Here is a 24421-nt window from a genome sequence, read left to right on the forward strand (position 1 = left end):
AATGTGAAAATACAACTCCTTTTTTGGTTTTTAAAAAAATTGGTTGTAGTAACTTATGTCTAGAAAACATATCTGAAATAATGGGCCCTAGGTTGTTAACAGTGGCTATCTCTGGGGAGAATAGGAAGGATTTTCACTTTTCTTCATTATTTCTGAGAGAAACTCTACAATAGAGCATCATTTGAAATAGAAAGGAAAAAAGATAAATTTCAACGTAAATCTGTATTGCTAACAATTACAAAGAAAAGGGAATGCTACCTGCAAATTTTTATTTTGGAATGAGTTGAGGTTTCCTTGTGATCCATTATACCACATGACCCACTTTTAAATATGTCTCATGAATGTTCTTAAAAGAATATGAAGTTGATTACTGTGGAATATTCAAGACTACCCAAATCTGTCAAATCATCCTCGTTACAGAAGTCTCATTCTTCACATCCTTTCTTGTTGTCTGCTTGAGCTTTCAAAACCACAAGTAGTATATTGAAATCTCTGATTATGTTTCTGTAACTCTGTCAGCTTCTCCTATTATTCCTGTTTCTATCATTAAATTGTGGGTTGCATGTCCAGGAGGGCCCAGGCCCGGCCACCATAACACTTGGAAAGTGTCTACTGACAGTCGCATTCTAAACATTTGAAATCTTTTGTTGAACTCTTATTGTCCTTTCAGTTCCTTCCTGAGAATTAAAACAACAGAAAGTTCCTGATTTATCTATAATTTAAAGCTAAACACTTTAAGAATTTGGTCTACAAACTCATTTCCAGCCCCCATATGTGTGATATTTTGCAGTGTTGAAGTACAGTGACAATTAGCTGCAGCTCTGTTAATTTAGGGAATTGAGCAATTCCCAGGTTCCAAAGACAGATTCTGGGGGGAAAGCTATGTACTTTCAGTCTTATTCCCTCATTAAAAAAACAATCCATTTATAAGACAGAAACTTTCGAGACGGTGTAGAAAGGATTGTACAAAGAATGAAGAACCTGCAATTGTCATCTGGTCCTTGGCTGCGAGTCTCTTTGGCAGCACAGAACCTCACATTTATACAGCTCACCTCACTCGGGGCTCGACTAGGCAAACAGTGTGTTTCCTCACAGTAATTGCTGCCTTGCTTGTCAGGCGTGGTCCGTGAGTGCCTTCTGGAGGAGTGGTTTCTAGATAATTAGAGCTTTCCCCTTTAAGCGCCGCTTTTATTGGATGCCCTTTAAAAAATGTATGACAAATAGACCAACCCCAGCTTACCTACGTGGGTCATGTTGCTGGAAGTAGCCCCGTGGCAGTAGCCAGGTGGTGGGTACGTGGGTATTCACTGAGCAATTCTTTCAACTTTGCTGAATGTTTGAAATCTTTCCTAATAAACACCGGGGGTACATGCAGCTCAGGAAAGTCATGCAGGCCTTCGTCCAGCAGTGCTGTGGCTGCCCGGAGAGCTCAGTGCGTGGCGCGGTTGAGGGCAGGCTCCGTGCCCAGCCTGCCAGCCTCTGCTGCCCCCCAGCTGTGCGCCCTGCAGGTGGTTACTGCACTTCTCTGAGCCTTGTGTGTACAACGGGAGTGACGGTAGTTCCCCCTCTGGGGTTTGCTGTGAGAGTGAAGTGAGAGGGTGTGGCTACAAGCACTCCCTGCGGTATTGGTATTAAGCACCCAGTGACCTTTGGCAATGGCTGCCCCTCCTCCCCCCTCCCCCACTGCTGTTGTTCAGTCATCTTCGTCATGGATGACTCACTCCCTCAGAGAACGGTAGGCAGCGGTGCTCCCCTCCATCATTGATTTGAAGGACAATTTGGGGCTACCCTGAGACTCAATTGTGAATGACATTGGGACCATTTCCCCAAATCAAATGCGTCTTCATGTTGTCCCCCTCTCAGCCTTAGTAAATGAAATACGAGGGACATAATGTAACTCTTCCTCGGTGGAGCCCAGTCCCCAGAGCAAATGTCAGGCCTGAGTGTCCGGTGCTGTGCACCTTGGGCGGGCACTTCCCTGCCCCTCAGCTCTGCTGCTCCCTGGCCTCCTGGTGAGCACGCTTGCTTCCTTAGCTGCCAGGTCTCTCTCGCCTCAAACCTGACGTTCACAGCCACTGCCTTTCACCTTTCCCCGGGGCAGAAGCCCGCGAAGTCAGGAAGAGGAAGGCAACTCAGGAAGTCATAAATCAATGGCATCACCTGTAACCTTAGAAGTGAGAATGATGACCCTCTTCTGCAGAGCTGAGTGCTGTAACTTTCTGTCCTTCACCTTTCTTGGGTTTTTGAAGTCCTTTCAGTGGTTTTTAGTATATTCACAGTTTTATGCAACCATCACCACTACCTAATTTTAGAACATTTGCATCACCCCCAAAAGAAACCTCATCCCCATTAGTGGTCAGTCCCCATTCTCCCCTCCCCTCAGCCCTTGGCAAACACGAATCTATTTTCTGTCGCTATGGATGTACCTATTCTGGGTGTTTCATACAAATGCAGTCACATGACATGTGGCATTTTGTGTCTGTCTTCATGACGTTTCTGTCCGTGCTGTAGTGTGTCAGTACTTCATGTCTTTCTGTGGCTGAACGGTAGTCCATCACAGGGACATGCCGTATTGTGTTATTCATTCACCCGTTGATGGTCGTTGAGGTTGCTTCTACTATTTGGCTGTTATTATGAGGATGCTCTGAATATTTGTGTGGGCATATTTTCACTTCTATTTGGTATATACCGAGGAGTGGAATTACTGGGTCCTATGGTAACTGTATATATAACTTTCTGAGGAACTGCCAAACTGTTTTCTGAAGTGCGGCAGTGGCTGCACTATTTCACCTTCCCACCAGCAACTAGGAAGGCTCTAGTTTCCCCCACTTCCTCACCTGTAGTATTATCTGTCATTGTGATTATAGCCATCCTGGTGGGTGTGAATTGGTATCTCAATGTGGCTTTAATTTGTATTTCCCTAGTGACTAATTATGTTGAGCACTTATTTTAATATGCTTATTGGTCATTTGTATGTCTTCTTTGGAGAAATGTCTATTCAAATCCTTTACCTATTTTTAAATTGGGTTTTTGTCTTTTTATTATTCGGTTATGAGCGCCTTACCAGATATGTGATTTGCAAATATTTTCTCCCATTCTGTGGCTTGTCTTTTCACTTTCTTGATGATGACCTTTGAAGCACAAAAGTTTTTAAATTTTGATGAAGTCTGATTTATCTGTTTTTTTCTTATGTCACTTGCACATTCAGATGTTCTATTTGATGTCTTCAGTGTCTTATCGGAAAATCTGATTGGCTTACTGGAAACAAAACTGTATTATTCTTAGTTTTCCTGATTTGGAATCTAATCAGGTGGTAAAGCACTTGATTTAAAATGTTTGCCAGTAATATATAGATAGAAGAGCTTAGAAATGTTGATACTTGTTGAGCTGGTAAATTACCCGTTTCTGTGCGCTCAGCCTCAGGAAATAATATGATAGAAGAAATACATCCTACATGCCCAGAGGTCATTTCACTGTCACCTATGAGAGTGGCACGCTGAAAGCCAGTTCATAGCAGAGGAGGTTAAGTCCATAGTGGTACATTATTAGGCAGCTGTTGCATATTATAATTACGAAGCTGATTTAATGACACTGTTGATGATGAAATGTTTAGTGAAAAAAACTAAAACACAAGTGTGTGCCCATTAATGATTAAAAATGTGTATAAAATATCTGGACTAGATGGAAGATTATAGGTGGCTTTCTTAAATTTCATTTTCTATTGATATATTTTTTTTACTATTAAAAATTAAGTTTAAAAAACATGCATGACATTTCACATCAGTGGGGGAAATGGTGACAAGTGGGTACACTGGGTATCTATTTATCCTTATCTCACACCAACTGTTTTTTTAAGAGTAATTATTTTTTATCATCATGATCACCAGGACTAGCCTTAAAATCAGAAAAAATAGTTTGCTGTGTTTATTTACTAAGAATTTGAACAGAGGTATTTAATTTTCTTTACATTTTTATATCAAATCCAAACACTGATGAAAACATGATTCTGGTATTAGAGTTACTATTATTTTAGTCATTATCAGCATTGCAATTTGCTAAAAAAAAGGTAATGATGATTGTGGTGGTATGTTAATAGTAGAGATCACAGAAATACTTTTCTCCTGGCATCTCATGAAATAATTAGTAGTAATAGTATTTTACATGTAAATAAATCAGTCATCCCAGCTTTTTTTTTTTTTTTTTTGCGGTACGCGGGCCTCCCACTGCTGTGGCCTCTCCCGTTGCCGAGCACAGGCTCCGGACACGCAGGCACAGCGGCCATGGCTCACGGGTCCAGCCGCTCCGTGGCACGTGGGATCTTCCCGGACCGGGGCACGAACCTGTGTCCCCTGCATCGGCAGACGGACTCTCAACCACTGCGCCACCAGGGAAGCCCCATCCCAGCTTTTGAAATAAATTTGAAATGGAGCGAAGATTTAAAGGTTTTTGTTTTTTGGTTTTTGGTTTTGTTTTTTTTTAAGGACTAATAAAGGCACTGAAAAAAATAAAAAGTAAGCCCAATACAAGGTCACGGGTAGCATGCACACCCAAGGTGAGGCTACTTGTGGGGTTGCTGCCCCAGAGAGAGATGTACAGTTCATGGGCCACAAACCGCGTCTGTGGATCCCCTGACCCTCTGACCTCGGGCTTCACCTGAGCAACAGGGGGCCGGGGTGACAGGGTAGCAGGCAGGGACGGCCCGCAGAGCCCCGCTCCTGTGGCATCAGTGCCCCTCACCAGTGCATGCACTGCAGTGGGCTTGGCCTCTGGGCCTGGAGCGGGCGTCCTGCTCTCACATGTGGGAAGGCTATGAAAAGAAAACCCTTGTGGGCCCAAACATTTAAACAAGAATTACACTAGGATCTTTTGTTCTCGCTAGGACACGGTCAGAATTCATTTGGAGGTCCAGAAGAGGGTTTTTTTTTGTTGTTGTCATTTTTGAATCTGAGTTATTTTATGTGAGGAAACAGAGGGAAGCACAACACAGAAACACATGGCTGAAGTCTGTCCAGTGGTGTTGGGACATCCCTGGGTCATTCCTCAGGGCACTATTTTTGTGAGTGTCTGGGGGGCTTCTGACTCAGAAGTCACATCGGAGGTTGGATGTTGGATTCCTTGGGAAAAGGCCCGGGTGATCAAAGGCAAGCAGTGGCGTGTGCCTGGGAATCTGGGAAATACACACGCAGCCCGAGAGAGGGATGCTCACTGTTTCTCTTTTCCTCCTCAGGTTTAATAGGGAAAACCTGCTTTCTGCAAACAACTGAAAAAGCCGCCTTCGGAAGCTGTTTCTTTAGGCCTCATGGAGCAGCTGGAACCTGTGCTGTGAGGCCCCCGACAGGACGAACTGTCGCCCACTGATCACCCAGTGCGGCTGTCGCCATGGCCAGCAAGAGGAAGTCCACCACCCCGTGCATGATCCCCGTGAAGACCGTGGTGCTGCAGGACACCAGCGCCGAGGCCCTGCCCGAGGAGCCCGTGCCCGAGGGGCCCCCGCAGGAGCCACCCCCAGAAGCTCCCCCCACCAGCGGCGAGGCCACCCAGGGCGCCAGCGGTCCAGACAGTGCTGCACTGGCCAACGGGCACCGGAGCACCTTGGACGGCTACACATATGCCTGTAAATGCTGTGACTTCAGATCCCAGGACATAACCCGGTTTGTGGGACACCTGAGCTCAGAGCACACAGACTTTAGCAAAGACCCAAACTTTGTATGCACTGAATGCAGTTTTCTGGCAAAAACTCCCGAGGGGCTTTCTCTGCACAATGCCAAGTGTCACTCGGGGGAAGCCACCTTTGTGTGGAATGTGGCCAAGCCAGACAATCATGTCGTCGTGGAGCAGAGTGTCCCCGAGAGCACCAGCCCTCCCGACCCATCGGGGGAGCCAAACTTGGAAGGGACGGATGGACAGGCGGAAATCATCATCACCAAAACTCCAATCATGAAGATAATGAAAGGCAAAGCCGAAGCCAAAAAAATTCACACGCTCAAGGAGAACGTCCCCAGTCAGCCTACTGGGGAGGCCTTACCGAACCCTTCAGCTGGGGACACGGAGGTGAAAGAGGGGGACCACACCTTTGTCAACGGGGCAGCCCCGGTCAGCCAGGCCTCTACCAACTCCACAAAACCCCCACACTCGGCCAACGGGCCCCTGCTGGGGACGGTGCCGGTGCTGCCCGCAGGCATCGCCCAGTTCCTCTCCCTCCAGCAGCCGCCCCCGCATGCCCAGCACCACGCCCACCAGCCCCTGCCCACGGCCAAGTCCCTCCCCAAAGTGATGATCCCCCTGAGCAGCATTCCCACGTACAACGCGGCCATGGACTCCAACAGCTTTCTGAAGAACTCCTTCCACAAGTTCCCCTACCCAACCAAAGCCGAGCTCTGCTATTTGACTGTGGTCACCAAGTACCCGGAAGAACAGCTCAAGATCTGGTTCACCGCCCAGAGGCTGAAGCAAGGTATCAGCTGGTCCCCAGAGGAGATTGAGGACGCCCGGAAAAAGATGTTCAACACGGTCATTCAGTCCGTCCCTCAGTCCACGATCACTGTCCTCAACACCCCGCTGGTTGCCAGTGGCGGCAACGTCCAACATCTCATCCAGCCCACACTGCCTGGCCACGTGGTGGGCCAGCCAGAGGGCACAGCCGGGGGACTTCTGGTCACTCAGCCACTGATGGCCAATGGGTTACAGGCACCCAGCTCATCTCTCCCCCTGGCAGTCACATCTGTCCCCAAGCTGCCCGCTGTTGCACCCATTAACACCGTGTGTTCAAATACAACGTCCGCCGTGAAGGTGGTGAATGCCGCCCAGTCCCTCCTCACGGCGTGCCCCAGCATCACCTCCCAAGCCTTCCTGGATGCCAGCATCTACAAAAACAAGAAATCTCACGAACAGCTGTCAGCTCTGAAAGGGAGCTTCTGTCGGAACCAGTTCCCAGGACAGAGCGAAGTTGAGCATCTGACCAAAGTGACCGGCCTCAGCACCCGTGAGGTGCGGAAGTGGTTCAGCGACCGCAGGTACCACTGCCGGAACCTGAAGGGCTCCAGGACCGGGCTGGCCGGGGAGCACGGCGCCCTCCTCGTCGACTCTGTGCCCGAGGTGCCCTTCTCCCTGGCGTCCAAGGCCCCGGAGGTGACCTGCCTCCTGACAGCGGCCACCCCGGCTAGCCCCCCTTCTGCCAAGCGACAGTCCTGGCACCAGACCCCCGACTTCACACCAACCAAATACAAGGAGCGGGCCCCCGAGCAGCTTAGAGCCCTGGAGAACAGTTTTGCACAAAACCCCCTTCCTCTCGACGAGGAACTGGACCGCCTGAGGACCGAGACCAAAATGACCCGCAGGGAGATTGATGGCTGGTTTTCAGAGAGACGGAAAAAAGTGAGCGCCGAGGAGGCCAGGAAGGCTGAGGAGGGCGCCTCTCAGGGCGAGGAGGAGGCCGCCGAGGACGAGGGGGAGGAGGGCTCTGCCAGGGACCCGAGGGGCCCAGGGGAGGATGGCTCCCCGGAAGCGCCCGGCAGCCACGTGCTGGCAGAACGCAAAGTCAGCCCCATCAAAATCAACCTCAAGAACCTGCGAGTCACGGAGGCCAACGGCAAGGGCGAGCTCCCGGGGCTGGGCGCCTGTGAGCCCGAGGACGACGCGCCCAGCAAGCCAGCGGAGCCGCTGCCGGGCAAGGTGAGCTACAGGAAGACGGCCCAGCAGCGGCACCTGCTGCGGCAGCTCTTCCTGCAGACGCAGTGGCCCAGCAACCAGGACTACGACTCCATCATGGCCCAGACGGGCCTGCCGCGGCCCGAGGTGGTGCGCTGGTTTGGGGACAGCAGGTACGCCCTGAAGAACGGCCAGCTCAAGTGGTACGAAGACTACAGACGGGGCAACTTCCCCCCCGGGCTGCTGGTCATCAGCCCCGGCAACCGGGAGCTGCTGCAGGACTATTATGTGACCCACAAGATGCTGTACGAGCAGGACCTGCAGAGCCTCTGCGACAAGACCCAGATGAGCGCCCAGCAGGTCAAGCAGTGGTTTGCCGAGAGGATGGGCGAGGAGACCCGGGCCGTGGCCGACACGGGTGGTGAGGGCCAGGGCCCCAGCGACCCTGCAGCAGTTCACAAAGGGATGGGCGACACCTATTCAGAGGTGTCCGAAAACAGTGAGTCATGGGAGCCCGGTGCCCCTGAGGCCAGCTCAGAGCCCGTTGACACGCCGAGTCCCCAGGCTGGACCTCAGCTGGGTAAGGAGCCTGTGGGGCTGTGCCGTCCTCTGTGGGTCTGGGGGGCACCTGTGGCAGGCACCGAATCCAGTGCCGGGGCATCTGCTGTTTCTAAGGCTGTCTGGCAGCAGGACCACGTTGTCTGGCTGCTTCAGGGAGCACCTGGCAGCAGAATCCATTGGAGCATCATCATATGATAAAGGCTTGACAGTTGGTTTTTCGTTTCGTGTTTGTTAAACCTGCACAGGGGAAGGAGTGTAGTGAACCTCCAAGGGCCCCACCCTTTTCTAGTCATTTCTTAGCCGAAGGAGAATAGGTCAGAATGTCATCTGAGCCAGATGGAACCACGACCACTGGGTAAGAGAGAGAATAGGACTTACGAGGAAATTCAACCCAAATTGGTGAACAAAAGCAGAGGGAACCTTTAATTGACCTTAGATACATGAAGTGCTTTTTTTTTTAAATGATGAAAAATCCTGTAATTTGCACTTCAATTATTCTTCCTGATGTAGAGGTAGTGGAAAATCTTCTTCCCTCTTAGACATAACATGGAATCGAAAGCTTGAATTTTGTTCCTCAGTTTCTCTGGATCAGGACATTAATACTTGAAAGAAAGCTTTAGAAGATTATTTTACTGAAGACAGTTTGAAGCCTCAGACAAATTACGTTATTGGGTGTTGATTTTCTCGGGTCTTGATCTCTGAGTTCCCGGCCTCTCCCTTCCCTCCCACCCTCCTCTTGGGTGGCCTTGTCACAGGTTGGCCAGGAGCGAGGTAGCTGAGCTCTTCATGGGAGGCTGTGGAAACCAAGGAAGTATCTGGATTCCCAGATTCCCTGATCTGGGACCTTTAGAAGGTGGTTCCAGGGCCGGCGTTTCTGGACTCGACCTTGTTCCCTCCAAGCCCCTGTGAGTCAGTGAGGTCCCCGCAGGGAGCATCATGGGCACCAGGGAACAGGTGTGGGCTCACAGGGAGGGTTGCCTCAGGCACCTTCTCCAGCACCGGGCCTGCCCACCCCTGGCTTTGGCTCTGCCAGCAAAATGGCAGATTGCTGGGCACTAGGAAGAACTAATTTCTTTAGGTGTGTTTTGTTTTGTTTTTTTTAAATTGAAATTCTACTGAATTATATTCTTTTCTTTTTTTTTTTTTTTTGAATTACATTCTTGTAGCTGGAAATAGGGTGGTGGTTACACAACATTGTGAATGTACTTAATGCCACTTAATTGTATACTTATTAAAAATGGTTAAAATAGTGCTCGCTTCGGCAGCACATATACTAAAAATGGTTAAAATGGTAGGTTTTATGTGACATATATTTGACCACAATTAAAACTGCTAACCTGGAGTTGGGATGAATGGGTTTAAATCCACCGGCTCCCCTCAGCTGGTGGCTCCAACACTAAGCAAGGAGCTGGTGTCCTAAGTGGGACAGAGCGGGAGTGGCCAGGGCGGCTGTGCCATCGTGGCGTCACCCTCTTCTGGCTGAGGGAGGTACCCGAGGGGACAGGGAGGGCCTGTCTGTCTGTAGCTGGTTTCTCGCGGCTTCCCGAGCCAGCCTCGACACCTGTAAGCATCGAGGGTGAGGGCCTCTCCGAATGGCCCCCCCCCGACAAATGAAGGGAGGGCATCGGTAGGACACACATTAGGAAGTAGACCAGCTGCTGCTGTGCGACAGCAGCGTTCCCTGGAGAGCCGGGGGTGGGGGGAGGGCGGTGCACAGCGAGGGTTCCCGGCGCAGAGGAGTCAGGCTCCCACCCCAGCTCCACGCCCCGGTTCGGGGGGTCCCTGTGCCCCGCCGGGTTTAGCCAGCACCCTGTCCTCAGCCCACGCGCCCTCGGGCTGGAAGGCAGGGAGGGGCTGGTGGGAAGGCCGGTGGGATTAAGTCCCCAGACGTGGGAGGACGGGCTGTCCTGGCGATGCACGTAGAGGTGACAGGCCTGTGTTTTCTCCTCAGAAACTGACTGAACCGGAACCGACGGCTGTGAAGGCCTGGCCAGGGCAGCCGCCCTCCACGTGGAAGGGCCTGACCCCTCTCTGCTGCCCCGGGCCGCCGCCGTACCTGGCCCGCCAGGCTCACACAGGTCTCCACGCGGCCAGGCCTGCCGCCGCCCGCACCCGGCCCGCCACCCCAACGAGCAGGGAGGAGCGTCTGGCAGTTCTTCCGCCCACAATGTAGGACCTTTCCTTTGCCTTCCAGTGGATAAATGGCTCAGATTTCATATTCATAGACACAGAATCAAGTTTTTAACATATAAATCTGCCTATACACATTTAATAAAACATCAGGTTATAAACACTTTCATTACATAGAAACTTTGGTTAGCAAAGCAGTACATGGTCTTTTACATCATCTCTGGAAATGCCCCGTGTCTGTTCTCTGGAGATCGCTGGGCTGTGTGTTCCCGCACCTTCCACGGTCAGGCCGGGGTTATCACACGCTCAGAACCACACCTGCAACCGATGGGGCCCCCTTTGCGCTCCTCCGGGAAGGTGGCACCTTTGAAGAGACCTCTGCTCCTAAAGCGGTGACCAGCGACATTGCGTAGCAGGTTTGCCTTGCCTTACGGGACGATCAATGCAGAACACGCTGTTCCCCGCAGTGCAGAAAACTGACCGGTTACGTGATTAGTGTTTGATGCTTACCACTCTCGTAAGTTGTTACAGTAATTCTGCTTTTTCATGGGAGTTTGAATCATGGACCATAACTCTTCAGTGATCAGATCAGCTAAAGAAACATTTGTTATTAAGCCTAATGTACTGACCTATGTGCCGCCTTTTTTTTTTTTTTTTTTCAGTCTAGACACGTTTAGAGGAAAATTGACAGGCGAAACAGGGATGGGGGATGGGAGTGAAGGCGCACAGCCGCTGGGGCTCTCTCTGCCCTCTATCCACCCTCACCCCAGAGCCACCTCTGGTTTGGGAAGGCAGGCCCACACTCGCCTGGTTAGGCTGAGAGCTGGCGGGATTCTGGGACTTCTCGGAATTATCGGAGCTGGGGTGGCCCTCAGCACAAAGACCTGCATTTGGGGTTCCCAGCCGAAGACCCAGAATCCTCCTGGCCCCCGTGCCTGGGGCCTGGTTGGCGTGCTGGACATCGCTGGACAGGTCCTTGTGAGGATGTTTTTAAAGTTCTATATTTATATCCCCAAACTTGGAAACAAGATCTCTGTCTACTTAAGCCTAACCCTCATATCCATTTTTTTTTAATTGAGAAAAGTCACAGGAAAAGGTGCCTTTGAAACATTGAGAAACTTGCCTACAAAGCTGTGCTAAACAGTAAATCCCTATCTCCCCGAAACCGGCTGCCCTGAGAGCAGCAGGTAAAGAGGGGGCTGGCAAAGGTGTATCACCTCCCAGAAACCACCTGCTTCCCAGAGCACCAAGGCCTCGGAGACCCCAGAGAGAGGGCAGGGGCTTTGGGCAAGAAATACTGGGGGGTGGGGGGTGTTGGGCACGGTCCTTCTCCCCCACCCCCCCCAGGAACTGGGCCGGGCAGGGCACTTCCCGGGTTTGGCTCTGAGCACAGAGGTGGGGGTCGCACCTCCTGCCTCCAGGAGAGGCTTTTCTTCGGAAACCAAAAGCCCTTGAACCATTGTTCTTCTAAAGTGTCTCCTCTCCCTTGCCCTGTCCCGTTAGGGACCACCTCTTCTTGGTTTCAAACAGGTGACTTGTGAGGACTTGGCAAGTTTGGCAGCCTGTTTTTGTATCCTTTCCATATTTAGCCCCAAGGCCTCTTTGCGGAATTGCCCAGAATGGTGAGTGATTGCCTTCCTTCAGAGAACAGACACCTAGAACTTTTCCTGTAGTGGTTACGTACATGCAGATTAATTTATATGTATCCATATACAGCACAGATACTCGTTTGATGCTTTACTCGTGACGCGTCCGCCTGACGCAGCACGTGGGTGTTGGGGAAGAGCAGCCCGTGTCGGGGGGTTGCGGGGGAAGCCGGGGCGGCCCCGCGCGAAGCCACCTCCAGTGTCTGCGACGCCACCCTGCCGGCGTCACTCCCAGAGCCCTGCGTGCCCCGGCCGAGGGCCGTGTCTTTACAGAGGAGTTCCTTGGTTATTTTATTTGTATTCATGTCATTTGCAACCCAAGCAGCGAAACAGAAAACATAAATTACATGGTGGACAAGTTCACGCAGGACGTAGGGCCCCGACCTCAGCACCAGCTCGTCCTTAAAAGGTGGAAGTGTCACGGTGCTGCCCGCGGGCAGGTTTTGCTCACAGGGGTCAGCCTGCCCGCTAGCCAGGGTGACCTCCCAAACAGCGAGACTGCCCAGGCTGGACAGACCCTCCTCCTTCCTTTACTCTGGGACCCGAGTGACTAAGGAATGAGGTGATGGAGACAGAAATGGTTGGTTCGTCGAGCAGGTGCCTAAAGGGACGTTGCAGCAGGTACCCAGGGCCCTGGGGGCAAAACCAGAAACACAGCCAACCGGCTACAGAGACGCAGCCGCAGCAGTCTGGAGCCGGCGCGCGCCAGAGTGCGGTGGGGATGCAGGACGGCCGCAGCCGGCCCCGTGGCCAGGGAGGTCATCATGGTTTGCGCCCCACCCAGGGTTAGACTGTGCTGCTGCCTTCAGGAGAGGGCAGTCTGTGTGCTCTGGAGTTGAGGGAAGTAGGGTGGGGTTAGTCTCTCCCAAAGAAAAAGCTTGTTTTGTAAGGTGACTAATCTTTCCCCTCTTCTCTGTATGCACTTGGACTCATCGGAGATGGTGAAATATGTCAGTGTTTCTTGTTGCCTGTGTCTTGTACATGTTTGGTTTATTATATTTTTTACATGGGGTTGTAGATCCAGTTTTAATAGGTGAGCCCAGATCACCATTCTGGTAAAGGAAACCTGGATTTATGATACAGATACTTTGCATACTTTGATTACGTATATTAATTCTTGAGTATTGAGGAGCTTTGTGATTTGGAAGGCGGGCTCTCGTTTTCCTGAGTCGTGGGCTCCTGAAGTGGAAAGCCTGGCTGGAGGACTCGTGGCACCTGGGGTGGGTGGCCCTGTATGGCTTGGAGCTCCTTTTGCAGCCAAGTGCCCACCCTGCTGTCGGGAAGCAAAGGTGGGAGGTGGGCGAGGGTCGGTGGTACCTGCAGGCTCCCGAGTGCGCTCACGGCCCTGGGAGGCCGTCCCACCGGGAAGTCTCAGCACGTTCTCCAGGCCGAGATGTGGGTGCCATGGGCTTTGTCCTGCTCAGTCCGTGGTCCCATGGCAGGTCCTGTGACACCCCCTCTCCCCCATGTGCCAGGCTGCCTTCCACAGAGGCTCAGCGTCGCCCTTTTGGGGCACCTCCTCACCCACAGCTCCCTGCTTGTGCCGCCCTGCCTTGGGCCCAGTTGCCTCTTGTCTTCCTGTCCTCTTCTTGGACCAGAATCTTTGGGTTGGAGCAGCTTTGTCTATTCAAACATCGCAGCCCAAGTGGATAAAGGCACTTTGCAGGAGAGGAGAACCAGCCAAGAAGAAAATCTTAAACAAACCAAACCTGGAGTTTGGGCTTTTCCTAAAGTTTCTTCCCCCTTTTTCCTTGCTGAGACTTTACCTGGGGCAGGTTACTGGTTTGACTCACCGTTTGTATTGTGTCTAGATTGTCCTGTATCCCATTGATTGGCAAGGCTCAGTTATGTGCTGGAGAAGAAAAGTCCTCTAGACACGTAAAGGTCCGTGAGGCCAGCCCTTCCAGGCGGAAGCCGGCAGCCGCCGCGGTCAGGAGAGTGACGGGGCTCCGTCCTCCCCGCTCCCACTGGAGGCCCCTCTCCGGCTCTCCTGAACCGGCTTCCTTCACTCCCTTTCTCAGGAGCACGGGCCCTCCCAGCCTTCCTGCCCGGGACTGGGGGGCCATCTCCATGTGACTGGGGGAGCACCTGCCCTCACAGAAGCTCCAACACCCGAAAAAGTGGGGAGCGTGGAGCCCACGCCCTCTCCTGAACGGGCCCCTCCCGGAGCAAGGCTTCAGTCTGTTTTGTCTCCTGTGGTGCATTCACAGTAGCCGAGCCGAGCAACGCTGGGGCTGAGGCGGCTGGCTGCAGGCAACCTCCCAACCAAGGGTTGGATGCTGACTTGGGCCGAGTGAGTGGAGGGTGGAGGTGGGGATCACAGAGCCGCTGGGCTTGCTGCCCGGCCCAGCTCTAGGTCTAGATGGAACCCACGCACCTCGGTTGGAATTCGTTTCTGCTGCAATCTGTGTGTGTTCCCAGTGCCGTCGCGCTGGGGAGCGGGGCGAGGGCTGACGGCAGCTCCCCCAGGTTGGCCCAGAGCCCGAGCGGGAGGAGAAGGAGCAGACGGAACCCCCCCCCCGGGGACGGGAGGCACGCTCTTTGGTTCTTCAACCCTGAAGAACCGTGACTTGCCTGTCAGTCCGGCCTCTCCTTTGCTTGGAGCCCCAGTCCTGCAGCCAGACTGGAGACCGACAGCCTGGACCCCGCGGGAACCAACCATCCTACCTGAGCAGGGGTGGGGACCCAGAGTGGGGGGTGAGCAGGCGCCGCTGACCCTGTGGACCCTGTGGACAGGGGCGGGGCCAGCACCTGCTGCCTTGCATTGTTAAAATCCTGTCTTGTGGTTTTCGGGACCTTGAGGATTTGCAGAGAACGTGTAGTTCCTGCTTGGCTGTCCTAGGCCCCAGGCTTTCACAGCCCTCAGGCTGCTCGGGCCAGAGCCCCACGGGGTGGAGCGGGCTGTCTTCCCTCCGGCTGCGGGAGTCTCTCCTGCTGTCCGCTTGGGGCAGGCGGCGAGCGGGGGCCTGAGAGGAGTCTGCGCGCTTACCTGCCGTGAGCGCCCTTTCCTGAATTCAGGAGCCGGGCTCCGCCGCATGTGTGTTGATGAGTAGCTTTTCTCGGCTAATGCTTTATGACGTCTGTTCCTTCCCTTGATGAGTGGTTTGAAGGCCCCCGATGTGACCGGAGTTGGAGGTGGAATGTCTCGGGTGGAGGCCGTCTGGAGTCGTGGAGCGCAGAAAGCTGCAGGCCCGTGGCCTTTCTCAGGAGTCAGCCGCAGAGCAGGCACCCGGAGAGGGGTGCCTGCTAATCCTGTAATTTGTGTTCAGAGAGACTGTCATTCATCCCTGGCTCTGGCCCGGCCCGCTGCCCTGTCCCGCGGTTTGCTGCAGACGTGGCCTGGAGAGCCAGCGCCACCCTCAGCGGATGCAGCCTGGTCGGCAGGCCACTGGGTGATGCGGGCGGGGAGGGGTGCTCGCCCCCGGGCAGCGGGTTCCCACCCTGCTCCCCAGCACCCCGCCTTGTTCAGTGCGTCGGGAGGGCCAGACTGTGCCATCGTTGTTGTTGAAAAGAGACCTCGTCCTCCCCACCCCTCTCGCCGCCCCCCGACGTGGTTGACTGAAAGGGTACTGAGCCGCGCGGCCTTTGTGCAAGTCGGGAAGAGGTTGCCAGAGGCCTGCAGGTTCCTGGTTTTCTGCCACCCACTTCCGGTCTGGTCTTCGGCTCAGACCCTTTGTTCCCTGAGGGCGAGGTTATCTGGGGAAGGGAGGCTGGAGAGGGCAGGGGCAGCTGGCTTGTGGTGCGCTTCCCGTCTCCCGGAGACGCCGAAGAAGCCATCGTCTTGGTGCTAAGAGGCCACTGCCTGGCTTCTGTTTGTCCAGAGGGCCCCTCCTCCTGCAGTGGCTGCATGTGAGAGACCAAACCGAGAGAGAGGCACAGGAACACTGGCTATCACTGGGCCTGGGTGGAAGGGGGTTCTTCGCCCTGGAGAAATGTTTTTAACAGAAAGATGGAACTTGCCTTTGGACCGGGGCTGTGCCGGGGTGGGAGGAGTGGGCTGCCCTCTCCGGGCTGAGTCTCCAGGCCTCACAAGGTCCCCTGTGGGGATGCTGCTATTTCTAAGATGCAAATTGCACATTTCCTAGATTTTGTATCTGTGGATTTGGATAAGGGAGGGGAACAGGGACAAACTGCTTGTACAATTTGAAATGGGCCGAAATGGTACTGAAAATCTTTCGATTGCTCCTAAATAAAAACGTAAACGCATTTCTCATCTGCTGACTGACTATTTTGTGGGGGAATCAAAGAAAGCTGAGAACACTTCTATCTCCTGATTTACCCTGGGGGCAAGACCCACAACGTGGAGGGGTGAGTGGGGCAGCTTCCCTCAGGCGCTCCAGGAGCGTTCCAGCTCGCCCGACTCGCACGCGCGGGGTCACTGGAGTGCCTCCTTGGGAAAGGAAGTGCAGCGTGGCAGAATTTGTGCTAGACAAAGGGAAACTGAGTCAGACCTGGAGCCATCAGCCGTCTGGGAGGAGGGTACTGATAATTTGTCATTGGCTAAGGAGAGGGTGGCGAATATGTCTAAGGACCCTGGGGCCTTGAAGAAATAGGATTAAAGGCCAACTTCTAATGTGGAAAGCAATTGAATCTTGTTGGGGTGACGCTCAGGGCCTGTGCCAACGGGAAAAGGGGCCCCTGACAAAGCCCCTGGGGCGCGGACACACCAAGGCAGGACACCCAGGGGCACACCAGGCCCTGTTCCTGACCTGGCCCTCTGGAGGCCAGCTTAAGCCTTGGGGAAGCAGCTTTGTGCTGAACCTAAAAAGCAAGTCCTCGGGAGCTAGACCAACTGAGTGTGGGACCCTGAAGCCAGTTGGCTGACCCCGTGGTGGCTGCAGACACAGGCAGCAGCTCGCAGAGGACCTAACCATGGACGACGGAGTGGGCAGCAGTGGCAGCCAGGGGTCACTGTGGGTGTCCTTGGGCCAGCTGCAGTGGCCTCCGGCAGGGAACAGAACCCCAGACTGACCCTGGAAGACCCACTGAGGACTCTCAAGCTGAGACAGGACTTGATCAGTTCAACTGAAATGGCCAGGAGAACGACCGCCTTCTGTTCCATGAGCTCGTTTGGTGGGGTGACCTGGTGCTACTTAGCATTGTTTTATTGCCCAACAGAACTGAGGTGATGATGAGAGATGACAAGCTCAAGCTGGAAGGCCAGTGTCTAGCCCTAGGCGCAGCCGTGGGTGATGACGTTCAGGTGTGTGTGGGCGGGGGGAGGCCCTGCCCTCAGCGCTCAAGACCACAGACCCTTGTCAAGGGCTATGACGAGGCCAGAAACAGCCCCTCTCTCCTCCCTGCAGGGCAGCCCGTGGAGCAGGGCTTCCTGACCTGAGCCCTCTGGTCAGGCTGCAGAAAGCCCGTCCTTGTGGGTGGTGCTGTGCGCGCGTGTGGTGAGGCAGGCCACTCCCCACTGTGGGCCAGGACGTCCCATCCCAGGTGAGGGTCTCCGCCCAGCACCCCCCCGCCCCCCGCTGGGCCTCCTGGGTCATTCAACCATTGTCAGGTCTGGAGGAATTCGAGGTGACGCTCATCTATCTGTGCATTTGCTCCAATTTGCTGTCCGGCTTTCCACTAGGAAGAAGGATCAAGACACGTGCAGTGAAAGGCAAAGGCAGTCACCTGGCTATCGTAGGAGAGCCCGGAGGTGTGTCTCAGGTCAGTGGGGCTGCCTGAGACAGCAGAGCCAGTCAAGGAGGGACGTCCTGGGGAAACTGCAAGTGGTCTACACTCACAGCCAGGGAAGCCACACGATGGCACAGGCGGCTCCTCACCCAACAGCCAGCACAGAACCTCTTCCGCCGCTGGTTAGAAAAGTTTTCTTCTGCCCATAAGACTCTGGGAAAACACGGGTCAGGAAAGCCTAGGTTAATTCCCACCTACCACCTTCTCGTCCGAGGGAAAAGAAAGACCACCCTCCTCTGAGTCAGACCACGAAGCTCCAGGAAGAAAGCCGAGGGGCCAGCAAGAACCCGAGCAGGGGTGCTCCGGCTGATCTAGTTCAGAGATGACAGGAAACATTTTAAACTGTGATCCCAGTTCTCCAGGTGGATGGTACTCAGAGGGGGTCTACAATGGACCAGGACTGACCCCAAATCTGAGAACTTGGGGAATGTATGTCTTGGTCTGATTTGTCATACAGAAAAGGGATGCTCTGAACTGACAACTAAATCCACCTTGGGCTCGTCTTCAAAAAAACCTTCGCCTCTCCAAGGCCAGCGACCGTGCTTGGGTACCTACCTGCATTATCACACCAGGGTGGTGTGCCAATGACCATTCTAACAACCAACCGATTACACTTACCTGCATCTCTTCAATGACAGATCTTCTCAGGCTTCCTGGGCTGGCTTACTATGCCTGTCCCCACCCATCAGGCAGACAGCTCTTTTCTCTGTACAGCATCATTTTCTATCCACACCAGCACAGACCAGTACAAAAATAGCCACAGGAAGGGAAGGGAAGGGCCCATTAAACCATGTTCTAGGCACAGAGGTTTTGTCTGCAAGCTACAGAGGCAACCAGAGTGGCACCCAGAAATGTACATTTGAATGCTTTTTTTTTTTTAAGGCGAGGTTCCTGCGGAACTGGCAAGGGGACTCTGGTTGCTTCCTGTTCACCGTGAAAGCTGGCTGCCTGTGGAAACCTGGGCTTGCTCACAGGCAGACTGCACTCTATGCTGCCACACCCTCGGTGGAAGAGCTGGAGGAGGGCGTGGGCTCACACCTCCCCATAGCCCAGAGGGAAGATCTGCTGGACCTGGGAGGTGAACAGAAACTCCTCACCTGCTTCTACTGCAGAATAACCACCAGGCAAGCATCCCTAGGTGACAAGTCTCCAGACAGCAGCAGGCTTTGCCGAGCCTCCAGAAGAACACACGAGCTAAAGGGTAAAGACATGAGGATGATTTATCTGGCAGTTACTTAGTTAGATCTTAAGAGGGCGACAGAGCTAGCAAACGGCCAGCCCTGCGCCCAGGTGCGGGCAGTGGGTTTGCGTGAGCTGAATGCTGGCTATGCTGAAGCACCTTCACGCCCACGGGCCTGGACCCCGGCCTCCGTCCTCCCCAACCTTCCATCGCCTTCCTTGGGTCTTCTCACCAGCTGGACAGAAACTGCCGTTGAGCGCAGCCGTGAGTGACCTTCAGCACCCGGCTGCCTGTCCCCCACGAGGCCGGCAGCTCCTTAATCCCTCTTTCCTTCCTGAGGGAAAGCAGCCTGTGTTCTCCTTGCCTTTAAAGAAACCTCCATCACCGGAACAGGCTTTGCTCTGTCTTCTCCTCCCCACTCCCCCACCCCGCCTCGCCCATTCCCGACGGGGCGGCCCACCAGTGTTCTCCTCTCAGACGTTTCCATCCACGGGTGGGGAGCAAAACGTCATTACAATACCATCGAGAAGAAAAATAATGCTATTTTTTAAAAGTCCTTTTCAGAAGGAAAGCTTTTCCAATAAAATTTAAAATTTTTATTAACATTTAAATTATAAACCAAACGTTGGCAACCATATATAGACATGTTTGCTACGGACAGCTGACGACTGTGAGGTCATACTTTGAAATACAACTTCAGAATTAGTTTAAATAAATCAATACGTTTTCTCAGAAATTGTATAATTTCCTTCGGTTTACAGTCCATGATATGGAAAGTTTAATATAATGTTAAATAATTTACCGTCTATCCTAAAAGTAAGCTATAGAAAACTGAATCACTATTAGGATCGAATAACAACAAGGCTTTAACGGCTCAGTGGTTCTTCTGAGGAGTATATATAAATCTTGAAAAGGTAACACTGTTAGTTGAGCTGTAAAATCCATAAAAATAACAGTTCTGCCACAGTGCACAGATAAGTTCATTCATTCTGCTTCCCCAATCCCCTCACCAAGCAGCTTTCAGGTCAAAGTGGAAGACGCAGAAAATCATACATCCTATGTGAAGTAATGAAGATCGCGAGAGATAGAGTGTGCAAAAAATAAACTTTAAAAATTCCATACTCCAACATCATATACGTCTATTAACAGGATTTGATGATTTCACAAATACTTGAGATCATCTCAGACAGCGTCCCCTTGCGCTGTCATCCGGCAGATTCAGATCCAAGGTCTTTCGATGCAACAGGGAAAGTGGTCTTCGGTCTGATTTTGGGTTTGCAGCGAGCCTGCTGGGGTTGTGGAGGGTGCCTTGCTGAGGGAGGACACGTTACTTGTGTGCAGGAGTTTCCTGAACGTATGGGGACAGTGCCCAGCTTGACCTCTGTCTTGGTGATCGGCTTTTCCATTCTGGTCCCACTGGCGCCGATCATCCTGACCAAGCTGTCGCCTTGCTGTGGATCTCGGGGGCCGTGGCGTGAACGCAGGCATGTACGTCCTCGCTGACGACGTGGGAGGAGTCGCCGCCCAGCACATCCAGCGCCCACAAACAGGTCCCCCCTGGTGAGCGGGTGCTTCAGGCTTGGCGTCCAGGCGGCAGGCAGGTGGTGCCACAGCCCAGTGCGTCCAGCCCCGGGGCCCTCTTCCTCCCATGGCCCCGGGGTGCTGCTCTGGCCTTGGGCACGTCGTCACTGTCCCTGCTCCAGGTGGCACCCCGGGGCTCGGCCTCCTCCGCTGGCCCTCTCAGGGCAACCCTCCGCAGCCCAGCTGCCCAATGCCGCTGTGTTCCCACGCGGCCCCGCGTCTGTCAGGCTGGGTGGTGCTCCTTCCTGGTCGTGGGCAATGTGCCCTTGTGCTGCGACGTCCTCTCCAGGCAGGCCCTGTGCTCCTCCGCCCTGGCTCCAGGGCCTAACTGTGGGAACACCTACCCTCCCTCCTTGCCCAGCTGTGGTTTTAAAGCTGCAGGACTATGTAAACTTCGTCGCCCTAGCCCAGCAAAGCTGCTCCTCCTTCCCTCCTCTCAGGAATGTCAGTGGCCCCTCAGAGCCTCCCATGCCACCGGCTGAGGCAGCCTCTCTCTCTGAGAGGCTGCGGCCGTGGTCCTGGTCCCACAGATGGAAGGCTCCATCTCCAGAAGGCAGGGCCAGATGTGTGTGCTTAAATGCGAGACACAGTACAGTTTTTGCCTTCACCCAGAGCTGGGGCGTGGAGGCCCCGAATAGTGAGTGATACATTTCATTAACGGCATGCTTTCCGTCTAGCGTCCACTGCTGGAATCCAGGCTCCAGGCAGCAAGGCCAGGAAGGCTGCCACGCAGGCAGCTTCCCAGGAACCCAGTCCACGGCCCCCCGTGAGGTGCATAGCACCCGCTGCTCTCAATGAGGCTGGGGCACAGCTAGAGGCGGTTGTCTCCATTGACCCGAGTCCTTCGCGGGGCCCTGGACAGAAGGGGAGAGTGTCCTTACCAGCAGCGGGCCTTGCAGCCCAGGGGGACAGCCCACAGGCCAACAGGAGGGAGAGGAACCGAAGGCCACTCCTTCCCGTCTCTCAGGCCCCCTCCTCCAGGCTGCACACTGGCCACCTCGCCTCCACCCCCTCACCTTCGTTCCCGACTGTCAAAATGGTCAGCGAGATGCTCCTGGGAGATGCGGAAGTCCTCAAACGGCTGCTGGTAGCGAGCTTCGAAGGAGCCTTCCCGGGCCCGGCCATGAAACAGCTGGCCCGAGGCGTCGCAGCCCCGCTCCCGAAGGGACGCACCCCCAAAGGGACTGAGGTCGCCGTTCTCCTGCTTCAACAGGGGCAGATGCACAGGGGGTCAGCGGCTGCCTGGTCCCCCGTGAGGCTGGGCCCGGCACTTGCCCCGCCCCACCTGGCCGCAGGTACCTTGGCAGGGAAAATGTCGACCTTGACGAGCAGGGAGGCCAACTCCAGGTCCTCACTATAGTTGTTCTTCAAAGGCACTGCTCTGTATCCTAGGAGGAGAAAGCCTGGCCCTGAGCCCAAGGGGAAGGCGAGCAAAGCCCCCTCACCCACAAGCCAGATCCTGGGGGGTGGGGCACAGTCTCTAGGAAGGGTCCTCACCTGTCTTCAGGCCCTTCACCGGGAAGGTAGCCTGAGCCAGGAAGTTCTGGTCACTAAACATGTCTTCCTCATACACCACAAAGCGCAGGAAGGCAAATTCGGGGTTACTGATCTGGAAGTGGAAGGGCTTGGCTGGCCACATGGGGTTCAGTCCATTGTCCACTGCGAAAGCAAGGGCAAAAGGCCTCAGGTCACTGCCCGGAGAGGACGGATCACAGGTGCGGAGGGGCCTTCAGTGCCCTGGAGGGTGAGGACGGTGAGCGGGGAGAGGAGACTCACCCACAAACTCCGTCTTCTGCTTGGTGCCGTCATACTCAGCACCGGCCACCTCAATCTCCACGAAAGGACACACGATGCCTCGGCCATTCTTCGGCAGATGCCGGGCCCCCAGCACCTGTAAGGCAGGCAAAGATGGGCCCAGGATGGTCCTTCCAACTCATGCCAAGTCCCCACTACCCAGCGGAGGCAGTGCGCCCTCTGCTGGGCCCCAAGGACACTGCCCACTAAGTCCCTCAAGTCATCAGGGCTCTAAGAGCAGCGGCCGCAGTAAGAGTTCATTTGAAGCAGTCCTAGCCTTAACCAAAAATTTCACGTGAGTTTTTGCCATCAACTCCACATGAAATCCATGTCTATTTTAACATGAAAATTTAAAAATTACTTCCCCCTAGAACAAAAAAATAGCTCCTCTCTGGGAGAAACCTGGCTCACCCCACGCTGTCCTCACCCCTCCCTCCAAGACCGCTAAGGCCCCACACCTGAACCCCACAGCACCAAGCTGCCCACATCACGGCTGCTCACCAGGGGCCTCAAGGGTGCGACCGCAGAGCGAGCCCCGGGACCTCGAGGGGCGGCAGGGGGCCTCACATCTCACTCAAGCCCCGTTCCAGGAAGTTAAGTACCATCTAGCCAATTCCCGCCGGTGGGCCGCTAGCTCACCACTGGCACTAGCTTCCTGCCTGTCTTCAGCCCACTCCTGCCAGGCAGTGGCTCTCCATGGCATGGCCTTACTGGATAGCCCGACTCCTCAGTGCCAAGAACTGTCCACATTTAGCCAGCTGCCTCCGGCCTGTGCTGGTCAGAGCTCAGCCCCACGGGGGAGGCTGGTAGCTACACGCCCACCTCAGAAGACAGTTACATCTTCCTCGAGCTCCAGGACAGTCCAGTGCCCCCTGCCCCATGGCGTTAACCAGCACCCCTTGACGCTGGAATGAGCCCAGCAGAGCGCCCCCTTCCCACCTCGATGCAGATGGCACACGGCTCCAGCCCGCGGAGGCTGCTCTTGTCAAAGGGGTCGAAGGCCTCGTCACGCATGATGCTCGGCTGCAGCACGTAGCCACAGTGCCCGCCGGCCAGGAAGAGGGCCTGGTTCATCTGCATAGGCTTGTCTGCAAAAGCCGGGTTACAGTGGATTCCAGCCCAGCTGTCCGGCAGGACCCCGCCCCACGGGCCACCTCCTCACCTGGGGTCTGGAAGTTGAGGGCCACCAGCTGACTGCCACAGATCCACATGGGCAAGGGGTCGTAATTGGAGGAGTCCAGCCGCTGGCCCTTGGGGTAGATGCGGGAGAGCTGCAGCCGGTTGTACTGGAGGAACTTCTTGCCTTTGGCCTTATTCACGTACTTCTCGGCCTTGGTTTCCGGGAAGGACGACATGTCCCGGTAGCAGGCGCGTTCTGTGCCGATCTCTGGGCCGAACAGGGAAAGCGCTCACAGAGCCCGCCCACCCGGCTGCTGCTGGGGGCCAGACCCCCGCACTGCCCCTGGGCCGGACCCTTACTCTCTTCGTCGAAGGGAACAGGCCGGCAGTAGACGACAAGCTCGGAGAGCTCCAGGGCGATCTTCTTCCTCCGCTCCATCATCTTCCCCTCAGTGAGCTGGTGACACACAGGCCCTGAGCCCAGGCGGGACCCCTCCCTCCCCACCGCCAGGACAGGGAAGCCCCCAGCCACCTGGAGCATGCCCACCACACCTTCCAGACCCCAGCTGTCTGTCCCCAGTCTCACCCCAGCAACACCCCCTCTCCACCCTGCCCCTGAGGACACATGCCCTCCAAGACTTAGGAGGGTGGACTCCTCACCACCACCCGGGCCCCCGTGACACCCCAGGGCCCTGAGCTGGGTGCACCTGCAGTGATGCTGTGACCACTCGGTACCCAAGCCTCCCTCAGGCACACAGGCCGCCTCCCCGCTTCCTTGAGACCTCGCTGGGGACTCAGGCTTAGCTTCTGTATCCTGAGGACCGTCGTCCTTCCGCCCGCCCTGGCCCAGAAGCCTCACCCCTTAGTTCCCCTCACTCACTCAACACAACCACCTACTGCTCGCTGTGGCCAGACTTCAGCTACGGAGGCCCACTCACAAGTGCCCCCGTCCCGTCCTCTGAGCCCTGGAGGCCCACTTCCTTCCAGGAGGGGCTCCTATTCTCAGACTCTTCCTTCCCCTCTCAGCCCAGACCTCAGAATCCATCCCTTCAGCCACCTGGTCCTTCGGGCCTTG

General features: G+C 54.6%; 2 protein-coding genes across 10 annotated transcripts in view; one reads left to right on the forward strand and one right to left on the reverse strand.

Moving 5' to 3' along the window:
- Positions 1-16181, forward strand: part of ZHX3 (zinc fingers and homeoboxes 3) — a 131029-nt gene extending 114848 nt beyond the window's left edge. For all 5 annotated transcript variants that reach the window (XM_082645562.1, XM_082645560.1, XM_082645559.1 and 2 more), the window contains 2 exons: positions 5228-8227; positions 10160-16181. In XM_082645562.1, coding sequence (XP_082501688.1) covers positions 5380-8227; positions 10160-10170 — 2859 coding nt within the window. In that variant the 5' untranslated portion in view covers positions 5228-5379 and the 3' untranslated portion in view covers positions 10171-16181. The remainder of the gene's footprint in view (positions 1-5227; positions 8228-10159) is intronic.
- Positions 16182-18332: 2151 nt separating this feature from the next.
- Positions 18333-24421, reverse strand: part of PLCG1 (phospholipase C gamma 1) — a 36824-nt gene continuing 30735 nt past the window's right edge. For 2 of the 5 annotated variants that reach the window (XM_082645040.1, XM_082645036.1), the window contains exons 26-33: positions 23707-23803; positions 23390-23614; positions 23167-23315; positions 22210-22324; positions 21931-22092; positions 21733-21821; positions 21450-21637; positions 18334-18866 (exon numbers count right to left, since the gene is read on the reverse strand). In XM_082645040.1, coding sequence (XP_082501166.1) covers positions 18776-18866; positions 21450-21637; positions 21733-21821; positions 21931-22092; positions 22210-22324; positions 23167-23315; positions 23390-23614; positions 23707-23803 — 1116 coding nt within the window. In that variant the 3' untranslated portion in view covers positions 18334-18775. Of the gene's footprint in view, positions 18867-19425; positions 21288-21449; positions 21638-21732; positions 21822-21930; positions 22093-22209; positions 22325-23166; positions 23316-23389; positions 23615-23706; positions 23804-24421 lie in introns of those variants that run through there. The other 3 variants (XM_082645037.1, XM_082645039.1, XM_082645038.1) reach the window with 3 other exon arrangements.

This window comes from Mesoplodon mirus, assembly GCF_964341445.2.
Source record: "Mesoplodon mirus genome assembly, chromosome: 15".
Classification (NCBI taxonomy): Eukaryota; Metazoa; Chordata; class Mammalia; order Artiodactyla; family Ziphiidae; genus Mesoplodon; species Mesoplodon mirus.